The sequence below is a fragment of the Galeopterus variegatus genome, unplaced genomic scaffold, assembly GCF_000696425.1.
Source record: "Galeopterus variegatus unplaced genomic scaffold, G_variegatus-3.0.2 Scaffold994, whole genome shotgun sequence".
Lineage (NCBI taxonomy): Eukaryota > Metazoa > Chordata > Mammalia > Dermoptera > Cynocephalidae > Galeopterus > Galeopterus variegatus.
Window position 1 is genome coordinate 216,203 of NW_007727105.1, and position 14,876 is coordinate 231,078.

The window sequence follows — 14,876 nt, forward strand, 5'->3', positions numbered from 1 at the left end:
GAATTGGATTTTTAAAACATCCATCTATATTCCTCTATTGCATTAAAGGGAAAAAAGGAAGAAGGCCATTCTAAATTGAATTTCATTACCCATGTTACACTAGTAGAGACAACCTAAAATGATTAATAATCACCCACTCTTATTTAAACTGCAGGTTTTACAATTTTTCTTTAGCAATTTACCTTTCTTTCTTTCTTTTTTTTTTTTTTAAGATGGCCCGTAAGGGGATCTTAACCCTTGACTTGGTGTTGTCAGCACCACGCTCTCCCAAGTGAGCCAACCATCCATAGGGGATCTTAACCCTTGACTTGGTGTTGTCAGCACCACGCTCTCCCAAGTGAGCCAACCATCCATAGGGGATCTTAACCCTTGACTTGGTGTTGTCAGCACCACGCTCTCCCAAGTGAGCCAACTATCCATCCCTATATATGGATCCGAACCTGTGGCCTTGGTGTTATCAGCACCACACTCTCCCGAGTGAGCCACAGGTCGGCCCAGTAATTTACCTTTCTAGTTATGCTTTCTAACACATATACTAAAATAAGCTTGCATTCTCTTAATCCCTTAGCAGTGAAATGTAGTGGTCAGTAGCACTGACTGTAGTCAGACAGGCTGGGTTAAAGTTCTGCCTTTTCCTCTTGCTAGCTATGTGATTCTCAGCAAGTGGCTTAGCTCTCTGAGCTTTGGTTTCTCATTTTTAAGGTTTAGATAATAATCCCTGCCTCTCATATTTGTTGCATGGATTAAATAAGGTATATGTGAAACAATCATAATGATAATAATGTAGCACGTAATGAAACACACAAGTAACATATAACACATTAGTAACTGGTCAACTAATAGTAGTCCTTGTTATAATTATGATTGTTTTTTTCTCTTCCTAAAATCGAAGAGACTTTTCTGAAGCATACTGAGTAACAGATAGCATCTAGTTTGACATTAAACATTTTTCTTGGATAACCCACCAAGTACAAAGCAAATGTAAATAAATGACCATTCTTTTTTAAGAAATGGTGTGATTGATTATATTCAGAGACTACCTGGTAAGATCGGGCAAGGGAAATACAGCAGCAATTAGAAGATAGGTACACAAATAGACTTTATTTGGGGGATTTTTATAATATCCTTAAAAATAAATATTAAACATTCGTATTACATAGATAAACATTAAACATATTTTGAAATTGATAAATCAGTAAAATAATACTTATTTCTTTCTTCCAGGCATATGAAACCTTGCTCCAGAAGGTACTTAATAAAGATTCTTTGAATATCTGCTTCTTAGTAATCAGAGTAATCAAACCCACAGAAATCCATATTCATCTCCAAATAACATAACACCAGAATTTAGCCAAGTAAATCAAAGTTATTATGTCATGTAGTTTCTATTAAGACAAATGATACTATTACTATTTTTTTATTGTGGTAAAACATACATAACATAACGTTTGCCATTTTAAGCGTTTTAAACAGACAATTGTGTGGAATTAATTACATTCACAATGCTATGTGAGTACCACCTGTATCTATTTCCCCAATTTTTTGTCATCCTAAACATAAATTCTATACGTGTTAAGCAATAACTTCTCATTATTCCTTCCTCCCAGTTGCCCAGAATGGAAAATCCTCCCTAACATGGAAACTATACTTCCAGACAAATGCCAGGGTGAAAAATAGGGTTGATCTACAGTGCAAAGGCTACATGCTACTAATCAGTCATTGTGTGTGACGTTCACTAGGGAATGCTCAGGTTGCTAGTATCTCAAGACCACTCCTGCTGAATGATATAACCATTCCCAGAGCACTTTTCCTTTTGCCCTAGAACCAGGGAATCCTGAGTGCAGCCCATGATGCCCTCCTCAGCCAAGTGAATGAACTCAGGGCAGAGCTGATGGAGGCTAGCAGGAAGGCTGTGAGCTTGAAGAGCCAACTGGAAGATGTGTCTGTCTTGCGGGTAACTCTGAAGGAGGTAATTAATAGCAGTGGAAAGATCAACTGTGCTACATTCTAATTTCAGAGATGTTAAAATGTGTATCTTGGCAACAATATGGATATTTCATTTTTTCAAGTGAGAAAAATGAGGCTCCAAGTGGGTAAATCGTTTGCTTAAGATTACACTAATGGTAAAAGGGGAAAAGCAGAGATTTATACTTAAATCTCTTCTCCAAAGTCCTTGCTCTTTCATGATGTCCTACAGCTTCCCTAACAGTAGAAACCCAGACACCATGAAAACTTACCTCAGAGAATTCTTATTAATTCCAATAAGTTTCTAGCCTGCCTTCAATTGGTTCAAGTCTTTTAGTTGAATGGCTCCTCATAGACACGAGAGATAAGTTTAGAAAAACTCACTGAAGCCCCACCCTGCAAGTGAAAGGAAAAATCTGTGCAGGGCAATAGATTTAAAATTTTTATGTCAAGGACCATATCATTCTTAGTTTCAGGAGAGAGTTGAAGATTTGGAAAAAGAACGAGAATTGCTGAATGACAACTACGACAAACTCTTAGAAAAGTGAGTACCAAGTTCAGGTCCCAGAGTACTGTGTGCTGTAATAGACAATTATAAAACGTACCTTCCACATTTAAAAGATAATACCTATCATTGATAAAGACATGGGGAAACTGGTACTCACTATTGTTTAGTGAGAATATAAATTGGCACAGTCTTTTTTGGAAGGGAATTTGATAGTATCTATTAAAATGTTAAACATGCATACCTTTCATACCAGCATTCCATATTTCGGAATCAAAACTGAAAAAATCCTCTGGTGTGCTGGCCGGTTAGTTCAGTTGGTTAGAGCATGGTGTTGATAACACCAAGGTCAAGGGTTTAGATCCCCATACTGGCCAGCCACCAAAAAGACACAAAAGTGATCCTCTTGTGTATGTGCAAAGATATCTACATAGTAAGAATGGCAATTACTGCATTGTTAGTAAAAAAAAAAAAAATTGGAAAACCACTCACATTTCCAATGGTAGGGGTTGATTAAATAAACAGATCATGTTGCACCCTGACCATGAAGTGCTAAAAATGAGGTAGAGAGGGCTGGCCAACTAGCTCTGTTGGTTAGAATGTGGTGTTGGTAACACCAAGTTTAAGAGTTCGGATCCCCATACTGGCAAGCAATAAAAAAAAAGAAGAGGTAGATATATTAAGAGAAAAAGCAAGTTTCAAAAGAATATATTAACTCTGACCTAGTTTATGTTTTGAGTGTGTATGGATCCACAAACTTAATGAGATGAGAGGATTATAGTAGGGCAAAGGGGCACCTTCACTTTTATTCTATATGTACTACTATATTATGCTAATTTTTCATTCTGAGCATGTATTCATGTATTAATTTTGTAATTAAAAATACCTGGAAGTTTTTAAAAATTAAAAGTGCCTTCTTACCTAGTTAAAGGCAGCCAGCTGGCTGGTGAGCTCATTTGATTAGAGTGTGGTGCTGAGAACACTAAAGTCCAGGGTTTAATCCCTGTACTGGCCAGCCACACACACACACACACACACACACACGCACACACGCACGCAAGCCAGGGGGTAGACTGGAGAGGTCTTATGGGAACATTTTGAGAAAAACTGCTGCTCTTCACCTCAGTGAAATGAAGCAGTGTGGAGATTATCCATTTTGAAGACCCTCTGTGACAGACATGATTATTGGTCTCTTCATCACTCAGAATACTATGTTCTTGGGTCATCACATGATATATGATTATGAAGTGCCAAGAAATCTTAATACTAGCATAAGCAAGTTATTCCTAGACCACATTTATTAAAATGTGTAAATGATCGAGCACTGGCCATGTGTGTTTGATACTCAAAACGGGTCTGCCCTCACAGCTAGATACTATGGGGTGCAGGGTAGAGTTGTTGAAAAGTTTAGTTTCTGCCCTTCAGTATAGTAATTTATAATCTACTTCAGAGGTAAATATTCTCCAAACTAGCCATTGGTGAAAGTACATAGAGGAAGTGGGTGAGAAACGGAAGATTTTGTTCCTCATTTCTAATCTAGCAAACCTGAGAATATTTTGGTATACATCTCCCTGCCTAAAGAAAGCCATCATGCTGGAGAAGTTCCTTGGGGTGACTTTGTGGTGTTTGCTTAGTATGATACTTGAGACCTAAACAGAAGTGATACTGAGCAACTCCTCAGTAGGACCCAAAAGTTCCAAAGCAGTTGGCAAATGACAGTTACAAATAAAGCAGGGGCAGAAAAAAACATGTAGGGGAATGAATGATGAACTAGGTTCAAGAGATGCTGAAACTGTGTAATAAAGACATTATATCACATACCTTTGAGTATCCATCTGACAATTCGCTTCCCATTTTCAGCATGCTGGACAGCAGTCATCAGCCTCACTGGAGCAATGAACTCATAGGAGAACAGCTACAGCAGCAAGTCTCTCAGTTGCAGGATCAGCTAGATGCTGAGCTGGAAGAGAGGAGAAAAGTCTTACTTCAGCTGTCTGAAGAGAAAGGTAGGTTAGGCTTTGAAAATCTCTCCTAAATGTGGCATCCTCTACATCTAGTTAGGAGAAGGGAACTTGGGCCATCACTTCTCCAATCCCCCCACTTGATCATATTCTTTTGTGGGTCATAGATAATGCTGGTAATTAGATCAGATTTTCAATCATGAGAGCATAATACCTACTTATTTACATTTATACTTTTTCCTATGTAATGTCTTTCCATTTGGGAGGATGCCAACTTTTAATTTCTTAAGTTTTTAAACATTTTATTTAAAATAAAAATTATTTAGTGAAAGTGTTGAAAATGAATTTCTCATTTCTGTCTTTTATCATTCTCATCAATCCTTTTAGAGGTGAATAGAAGCCTTTATTTTTTAGCACCTGATACCTGAAATTGAGAAGCAAATTGCTACTCTTGGCTACCACTAGCATTTAACCCCCTGTCTTAACTCTTGGATCACAGGAGATAGTCATTCAGAAGATTTTAAAATACCATTATGTGTTGCTTAACAACAGGGATACGTTCTAAGAAATGTGTCATTAGGCGATTTCATCACTTTGTGAACATTACATAGAGTGTACTTACACACACCTAGATGGTATAGAGTACTTCACATGTAGGCGATATGGTCCCTATTGCTTCTAGGCTGCAAACCTGTACAGCATGTTACTGTACTGAGTACTGTAGGCAATTGTACACAATGGTATTTGTATATCTAAACATATCTAAACACAGAAAAGGTACAGTAAAAATGTTACAAAAGATGAAAAGTGGTACTGCTATATAGAGCACTTAACATGAACGGAACTTGCAGGACTGAAAGTTGCTTTGGGTAAGTCAGTGAGTGGTGAGTGAGTGCGAAGGCCTAGGACATGACTGTGCACTACTGTAGACTTTATAAACACTGTACACTTAGGATACACTGTTTATTTTTTTAAATTAAGTAACTGTGCTACAATGTTAAGACAGTTACGACATCACTAGGTAATATGAATTTTTCAACTCCATTATAATCTTATGGGGCCACTGTTGCACATGTGATGAGAAAAATATATATGACATCAAGAAAAATAGAGGCATAAAAGGATAAATCTTAAGAGCACATGCCAAGCACCCTGTAGTACATATGAAATACAAGTGAAGTCTTATAAGGACCTAAGGGGCACTTTAATTTAATCCTTTCTGTAATGCATGCTGATGAAATGATCTGCATACTGGCAAAAGACAAACGTACAACAAATTTAGTTATAGGTCTAATTGGCTTTTATATGCGATTCATGAATCAGAGTAGCCTTCATTCTACAAAATAGAATGAGAGCTCCCACCGGGCAATGGCGAAACAGTGGGTTTTGTAAGATGGGAACAAAGAAACAGAACAATAGAAAAACAAAAATACTGGTTAATATCAGGCTACTTCAGGTTACTTTTTTTGTAAGGGTTAAAGCAGAGAAGTCTTCCTTATTATGCTGACTCAGATAGCATGGAATCTCCTGTTTTGAGAAAAAGCTGACCTGTCTGCTTCCTTAAAGTTTCAGTTTGATTATGTGGCATTTAGCACTATTGACTCCATTTTGGTCTGGTCTGGTCTGTTTCGGTCTAATGCAGCTCAGTCCAAAACAACGGCCTCCCGGAATTTTCATTTAACAACACTAAACACTGATCACCTTCCATCTGTGAAAAACACACACATGCATGCACACACACGCACACACATGGAAATGCCCATCCTCCATCCAGGTCAGGGTGGATGTGGAAATAAGGGCCACAGAGAACCAATAGCTTACAAGTCAGAATAGAGCAGGGATAGAGTTACTGTTGAGATACTATTTTTTTTTTTTAAAAAAGATGACCGGTAAGGGGTCTCAACCCTTGGCTTGGTGTTGTCAACACCACGCTCAGCCAGTGAGCCAACCGGCCATCCCTATATGGGACCCGAACCCGTGGCGTTGGTGTTATCAGCACCGCACTCTCCCGAGTGAGCCACGGGCCGGCCAACTGTTGAGATACTATTTTGGATGGTGCTATCAAAAAGTTAGGACTGTCCCAATCAGTAAAGTAACTCTGTTTCTGTTTTTGTTTTGTTTTTGGAGTGCAAGTGTCACCTCAGTTTACTTGGTTGATAAGCTAGAGGCCCTTTGTAGAAATAAGAGACAATTGCTTCTTTAAGGACAAATTTATAAAATGAATTAAACATTAGTGGGAAAATTTAATTCACACTTGATCCAACTCTGACCATAGTTACTGATAACTACAGAATTTCAACTTTCTAAATCATCTTTTCCCCAGCTCAGAATGAGAATCTGAAGCTTGAAGTCACCAACATACTTCAGAAGCATAAACAGGAATTAGAGATCCACCAAAAGACAGCTACAATTTCCCAGTCACCTCACAGGCAATATGAGCCAGCTCTATTCCAGGAGACCGCTCAGATAGAGGTAAGAGCTGCTTCAAACAAACAAGTCTACTCTGCAGAGGGATCTCTGGCAAATATCCCTAGGAAATATGAAGAGATTAGAAAACTAAATAAATATTTCGATCTGATTGACGATGATATTTGGAAGTATATGAGAAGGCTGAGAGTAGAGAGAGCTTTCTGAGCTCCACCCATTTTTTCCACCCTTTACAGCTCATTAAATTTAGAATCTTTTTCAGATGAGTATTTGAAAAGATCTGCTGAAGTGCAAACAGCCATTAGAGGCTGAATAACCTCCCTTCACTTCTGCTACTAAGGACTAGGTGAGAGGGCACTTGTAAAATAATACAAATCCTCTTTTACACTTTGGAGTAAATTCTGCTGCTGGCATTTTACTACTGCAAATAACTGTTTTATGGAGAATAGTTATTACTGTACCCATCATATTTATGCTCCCTTTTATCAATGATTTTCCCTGTATAGCCCAGTGAACCAAAAAACCAAGAAGAGAAGAAACTACCCCAGATGTTAAGTGAGTTGCAACTATTGCATGCAGAGACCGCCTTGGAACTAGAAAAGACCAGGGACATGCTCATTCTACAGCGCAAAATCAACGTGTGTTATCAGGTGCAAGAAAAGGGGTGGATAAATGGGCACTGGGAATCACTCACAAGACTGGAAATGAAGCAAGACCCAAGTTTCCAGGGTTGATACCAGGTGATATGCTGTCCTGTGCAAACACAGAATGTGCTGTTTTTTGAAGAACTTAAGGGCTCTCACATGCTCCACAGTACCTTGGCACTAGGAGCCAGTGAAGGGACTGTGTGGCAAGTGTGAAGCTTCTGGGTTCAAATTTTTCCAGTCCTAGGAAAATACTACCCTATGGTACTAATAGCACAACTAGTCCTGGAGGATCTGTGAGGAACCCAAGCCTTTATCTAGAGGATGAATTTGCCCTGCTAAGGACATAGCAGAGTCTTCTTTATCCAGCAAGTGCCTCCTTTTTATATGGGCTCTTTGGTTCTGGGACAGTGGGATAGAAAAATTCAGACATTGTTTTGTTTCAGGAGGAACTGGAGGCAATGATGACAAAAGCTGATAATGAAAATAGAGATCACAAAGAAAAACTGGAGAGGTTGAGTCAACTCTTAGACATCAAGAACAACCGTATCAAGCAGCTGGAAGGTATTTTAAGAAGCCATGGCCTTCCAACATCTGGCAAGTCTTAGTACTTTGTTGTCCTCATCACAGCTAACACTCATTTTCCCTTCTGTCTAGAAGGTGTACCTGTCTAGAAGACTGCCTGTGATGTCCTTAGCATATGAGTTATCCCTCCTGTTCTTTATTCTATCACCTTTGTTGTTTTAATTCATGGTTAGCAGTTTGTTTCCCTCCATCATGTCATTAAGTTTTTCTGATTTTTCTGGATAGTTTCAACAAGGCCCAGCAATTGCTTTCAGGGGGTTGATTGTATTTTGAGATTGAGAGTGTCACTGTTGGACCTCAGGCTGGTATAACTCTCTCTTTCTCTTTTTCCCTCTTTCTTGCTCTCTCTCTCCCCATTGTTTCCTCAACCCAACCCTATATAGCAGTTTTTATCAGGTAATAGAGCTTCATCACTCATATTCCATCATCCTTTTCTGTGATTTCTCTCTAAAAATCTCTAAAATCTTTGTTGGAGTCTGAGGATATTGACAGTAACAGAGAAGCTGGTAGGACACTTCATGCAAGTTTCACATTGTGGTAGTTCCTATATTAAGTAGTCACTGCTGACCAGGGTCTGGTCTCAGCCTTGTAGGTCAAGAAACTTGGCTTTGTTGTTATACTCAGTGATGAAGAGACCTGAATCACACTAACCAAATTTACCAGAGACTGATATTTACACCAGAATGTTTGTTATTTTACCATGATAGTTATTCCACCGCTGCCAGGAGAATATTCGGAACCACTTTTCAGTACAGCCCTCTCTCTGGCAAGCAGAATCAGTAAGCAGGTTTCTTAGTGAGCATGGAACTAGAATAGAGATGAGTCTTTCTGAGGCATGCCAGGGTGAGTCTGGTAAAACGTCGCCACCACATAACAAGGAAAACTCCCCTTTGGATTGAAATTGTTACATCTTTCAGATTCAGGGTCTTTCTTCCGGGACAATGTAGGATAAATACCATTAACTACTTCTGAAGATTCATTTGGTTTAACTTATAGTTCTTTGATTAATGATAAGGCTGAATGGTTTTTCATATGTTTACCAATTATTTGTATTATTTCTTTTGAGAATCGCCTATTCCTGTCTTTTGCCCATTTCTTAGTAGTATTTTATTGATTTGCAAAAGTTCTTTATATGGTAAGATTACTAACCCTGTGTCACATAATGCAAAATTTTAAATATATTTTATTTAGTTATATTAATCTTATCAATTAAGAAATCATTATCCATCATTAGTCAATTTCTTTATTTGATTTCTTTTTTGGACACGAAGACATTCTTGTTCTACTGCTTTAAACTCTTAAACTAGGGCCTCCATCATCAACACACTGTGATGACTCAAATACTCTAATTTGAAGCAGACTGTATATCAAAGTTTCTGATTGGTTGGACGTGGTAGGTAATGCCTAGATTTGGTAGACTGTCCACAGATCTTTGCATCCCATTGCCAATATTTTCAACCTCTTCCTAGTAAGTCTGCTCTTCCACTTTTTACTTTATTACTCTTTGTCTTAAAGTTTCTTTAATGTAAATTGCCTTCTTACAATGAAACCAAATTCTGGACAGGATGAAAACTCTTGTGACTGATCTGAGTGGAGAAGGGGAAGCATTTCTCAGTGGGGTCCAATGTAATGTAATGGACATTATGTGTATAACTTGCTTTTCTCTTTATGGCCAATATACCAAACTTTTGGAAATATTCAGTTTGTGTTTCTAGTGCTTCTCTTATGAAATTACCAATTAATTCATAGGACCTTACGGGAAACCAAAAGAGTGTCATCTATATGATAAAATGTGCCCCCAGTGTTATCCAGAGTTTAGCACTCATTTCTACAATCACTCATTTGCACATTCTCTCTAAAGCAGGCATTGGATTGTTTGGCCATCAGAATTCAAAGCTGCTGGCTGTCATCTATTGCTTTTCCTTTTGAATCACATGGTTTCTTGAAATAATCACCACTTGGATGACTACCGTGTTTTTATTCTCCTTCTGTTCACCCCTTTTATCCTAAGGAAGAGCTCCCTACCCTTTAATGGATGGGCAGTTTTCTTTCCCCTCTAGAGCAGCTCAAAGATGTTGCTTATGGCACCCGACAGTTGTCATTATCTCTGGGAACACAGCCAGCCCATGGAGATGAGGATAAAGTGGATATTTCTCTGCTGCATCAGAGTGAGAATCTTTTTGAACTGCACATCCACCAGGCCTTCTTGACATCTGCTGCCCTGGCTCAGGCTGGAGACACCCAACCTACTACTTTCTGCACCTATTCTTTCTATGATTTTGAAACTCACTGTACCCCATTATGTGTGGGGCCACAGCCTCTCTATGACTTTACCTCCCAGTATGTGGTGGAGACAGATTCCCTTTTCTTACACTACCTTCAAGGGGTGTCAGCCCAGCTTGATATATACCAGGCTGTGGCCACTGAGCACCACACCCTTGCAACTGGATGGATTTGCTTTGACAGAGTGATAGAGACTGTGGAGAAAGTCCATGGGTCGGCCACACTTACTGGTAAGTGCTCTTGACTTCTTGCAGCTCCTAGGACCAGTGCAGCATTTCCCAAAGTCTGTAGTAGTTGCTCTTTCAGTGGTTTCCTGTTCTCTTCCTCTGCCTTTATTCCTGATCCTTCCCACACCATCTCTATTCTCCATACCTTTCATACTTTCTGCTATCCAGGAGTTGGTGGAGAAGACTTCGGGGTGCTAGAGTACTGGATGAGGCTGCGCTTCCCCATAACACCCAGCCTACAGGCATGCAATAAGCGAAAGAAAGCCCAGGCCTACCTGTCAGCCAATGTAGTTGGAGCCGGGGAGGCCCAGGAGGATGAGGTGAGAAAAAGAATGTGCCCATGCATCTCAGAGGAGCCTCAGCCAAACAGCTCATGAGAACAGCTCAGTGTTCTACGCTCAATAAGTATTTGTTGAATGTGAAAGAAAGAGAAAAACCATCACACCCCAACTAGTACAGAGTCTTCCTTTGGTCAAGTTTGAGTTTGAAATGAAATCATGCCGTTGGAGCTAGCTACCTCTCTTTGTTATGAACAAAAGTGTTTCCCTGTGCACTTCTCTAAGATAGGGCCAAGTGCTAGTGTCTCTCTCAGATAACTGCCAGAGCCAGTTTGCAGGCAGTGAATGTTATTAGATTTCTCTGTGACACAGTCAGGGTAACAATTCTTTAGGTTGTAGCTTTTCCTCACCAAGGATGTTGGACTTTACTTACAACAATACTCTCAGGCTGCCCTTTTCCTCAACCCAAGACCAACATCTTTCCAGTCCAGATCAGAGATGTGGAAACCTCAGAATGAGCTGCGGATTGAAATCACCAAGTGCTGCGGCCTCCGGAGTCGACGGCTGGGAACTCAGCCCAGTCCATATGCCATGTACCGCTTCTTCACTTTTTCTGACCATGACACTGCCATCATTCCAGCCAGTAACAGTCCCTACTTTAGAGACCAGGCTCGATTCCCAGTGCTTGTGACCGCTGACCTGGATCAATATCTGAAACGGGAGGCCCTGTCTATATACGTTTTTGATGATGAAGACTCAGAGCCTGGCTCATACCTTGGCAGAGTCCAAGTGCCCTTGCTGCCTCTTGCGCAAAATAAATCTATTAAAGGTGGGAGTTTGAGGTTATTACATCTTTCTGCTGTCTTCCCAGTGTTATCTCCCTGTCCTGATGCTGCTTTTATGGGATTACTTGCTTGGAACAGTCTCTCTTAAAATGTACTGAAAGGACTTTAGAATATTATCAAGAGCAACAGAGCAAAAGACTTAGAGCCTCACTATTCATATGGAAATATTGGCTTTTTCTGCTTTTTTTCAACAACAAAAACAAGATTCCCAAGTGAGTAGACCCACCAACCTGAATTCCATGCCTCCATCTCTTGAACAAACATTTCAACCTCTATAGTGCTTCCCAGTATTTGTCTTTATTTAAGGCCTTTTTCTTAGTGCATGACTAGATATCTGATTATGAACTACGACCTTAACGCTCCTCACAATTCTTTCACTTCTTTTAAACATTAGATACAAGTTAGTGAGACTCCCATGCCAGACCACGACAGAGGCAAATTTGTTGGATTTTCCCCCAATATAGAGCTGAGCTCCATACTATCTTACCTTGCTTTTATACCCAGGGTTGTGGGGTGCACCTAGGAGTGTCTGCTCTCTGGCTAAAGTCCTGCAAGGGTGAGGCAGGGGTGTCATGCTCTAATTAGGATGTGTGGATAGGTACAGTCAGTACCAACCATATTTAACAAGTTTCTGGATGCTCCAGGAAGTATGTTAGGCCTCCCTCCTCCCAATACCACAACTGTTAAAAAAAAAAAAAAAAAAGCTGACCTTTCTACTGACAACTCCTTCGCCAAAGAGGAGAGGCAGTGTGAGCCATCTGTTAACCAGTGTTATAAATCAGAAGTCTGGCATTTGGAAAAAAACCATTTTTCTTAAGTTTTCTCTGGGCCACTTAAGTGTAGATGCTGGTTTTCTTGGTATGCCTAAGGTACAGTAAGCATTTGATGATAGTAGTAATAACGCAATTTTGTTTCTTGGCTGGATGACTGATGACAAGCAAGCTGTGTTCCTCTCCATACATCTTCTATCTCTTCCTGAAACCTGGAGATAACCATCTTTCCCTATGAATATTCTAACTACTCTGCTATTTTATGTTATTTCTGAGAGTATCATCATGATTATTTGATATATGTTAATTAATTACTAACAAAATGTAATGAAATAAAAAATGGGGGAGAAATAAATAAGATGCTGTAAATGCTCATTTGCCTATTTCATGTGATCAGGTCTTATTAATGTCTGTGTGTCTCTCAGGTGGTTTTAACCTCACTGACCCTGCAGAGAAACCCAATGGATCCATTCACGTGCAACTGGATTGGAAGTCTCGTTACATACCCCCTGAGAGCTTCTTGGAACCAGAAGCTCAGACTGAGGAAAATGACACCAATGACATTTTAGAGACTTCATCTGAAGAGGAAAAGGCTTCCTTTCCTCCCCAGGTAGCTCTCCAGGACTCAGATCTAGGTAACAGATCTCTGCCAATCCTATGGAGCAGATTTAAAGGAGATAGTACTAAAATTGGAAGAAAAGAAATTCCTTCTTTAAATGTCATGTGTTTTGTGAACTTAATCTGTATCCTTGGTAAGATGCCGTGAGTCTATCCATGGAGCAAGACCTGGAATTTATTGTGGGGAGGAGACAGGGATAGCATCTCTCAGCTCTCTGGCAGGAGAGAAATGAAGTTTAATGCTAGTTCACAAATCCCTTTCTTCAGTAGCAAGGTTGTTAAGCAATCATCTTGAAAGGCTCTCTCTGATCCTTCTATTCAGGACCAGATGGCATCTGCTGAGATTCCCATTGAAGCTGGCCAGTATGTAGCAAAGAGAAAACCTCCTCAGGTGGGAGACAGAAAGGAAAAGGAACACCAGGTTGTGAGCTACTCAAGAAGAAAACATGGCAAAAGAATAAGCATCCAAGAAAAAAACAGAATGGAGTATCTTAGTCGTAATATCTTAAATGGAAATACACTGCAAGTAAGAAATCCTGAAGAACTAAAATATGGGTTGTAGTGTCCCCAGATGTATCATTCTCAGAGGTAGAAGCAAAAGCAGATGCACAAGATAAACAATAATCATAGCTCTTTGTGCCTAGCATGTGTTTCCACAAACACAAGTAGTTTAATGAACCTCTGGACTGTGTATTTCAATGTAATTTAATTCAGCATGTATGTACTCTACAATTTATGCTTAGAATTTTAATGTCACGTGTGTATGGATTTGGCATTTATTTTAAAACAAGTACTAAATTTTAAAAATTAGAAAGAGCTAGTATTAGAAAAAGAAAGAAGAGGGAGGGAGGAAGGGAGGGAGGAAGAAAACTAAGATATTATCAGCTGTATAGTATTGTTGTTCTTATTCTGAAGCAGGTGAACTACACAGAGTTGAAGTTCTCAGGGCTCAAGATCTCCACAGATGATGGTTTTAACAATCAACACAAGGAAGAGGAAATGTTATTATCCTATCCATCACTGAAACAGAAATTACCCCTACATCCTGAAAATGGTACTGTCTTTGTAAAATCAAATTTTCATATTTAATTATTTTATCATGACAGTTATTCACTTTCTTCCTCCATCTTGCAGTGCTAAACTTTTCACGGAAAATTAGTATGTAAGGACCTAGGCCCTGTTTTGTGTTACAAGTGTGATGGTTAGACCAACCAAGGCTGGAATACTCAAAGAAAGTAACTTTCGAAGTATTTATAGCTAGCTAGCTAGCTTAGTTACCTAGTATTTATCAAATGTTAATTTGCGGGGCCAGCCTGGTGGCGCACTGGATAAGTGCGCCGCTTGGGAAGCGCGGCGACGCTCCCGCCCAAGGGTTCAGATCCCACATGCAGACCGGTTCCCGCTCACTGGCTGAGCGAGGCGTGGGAGCAATGCCAAGGGTTGCAATCCCGTTGCCGGTCCCCGGTCCGGTACGGGGGCAACACTGAGGGTTGCGATCCGTTGCCGGACACGGAAAAAGACAAAAAGACAAAAAAAAAAAAAAAAATGTTAATTTGCTCCATGGCCTTATGAATTATGGTTATAAAAAAATAGGAGGAGGAGTGTGATTGGCCCATTTATGGGGTTAACCTAAATTTCTTTTAAATTAAGGCAAGACTTTGGTGTTATAATGAAAAATAGACATGATTTCAGATAATAGTAATGGCAAACTAGGTAATTCAAATCAACTAAAAAGCTAAAATTGGTATATTTTTAAAATTTTATTAAT

General features: G+C 39.6%; 1 protein-coding gene across 1 annotated transcript in view; it reads left to right on the forward strand.

Annotated features, from left to right (window-relative positions):
* Positions 1-14,876, forward strand: part of RPGRIP1 (retinitis pigmentosa GTPase regulator interacting protein 1) — a 62,041-nt gene that overhangs the window by 11,380 nt on the left and 35,785 nt on the right. Inside the window, exons 6-18 of the mRNA XM_008574073.1 lie at positions 1,225-1,248; positions 1,823-1,969; positions 2,436-2,509; positions 4,331-4,476; positions 6,755-6,903; positions 7,365-7,508; positions 7,949-8,066; positions 10,148-10,600; positions 10,766-10,917; positions 11,362-11,704; positions 12,916-13,100; positions 13,431-13,634; positions 14,024-14,162. Of these exons, the coding sequence (XP_008572295.1) occupies positions 1,225-1,248; positions 1,823-1,969; positions 2,436-2,509; positions 4,331-4,476; positions 6,755-6,903; positions 7,365-7,508; positions 7,949-8,066; positions 10,148-10,600; positions 10,766-10,917; positions 11,362-11,704; positions 12,916-13,100; positions 13,431-13,634; positions 14,024-14,162 (2,278 nt within the window). The remainder of the gene's footprint in view (positions 1-1,224; positions 1,249-1,822; positions 1,970-2,435; positions 2,510-4,330; positions 4,477-6,754; positions 6,904-7,364; positions 7,509-7,948; positions 8,067-10,147; positions 10,601-10,765; positions 10,918-11,361; positions 11,705-12,915; positions 13,101-13,430; positions 13,635-14,023; positions 14,163-14,876) is intronic.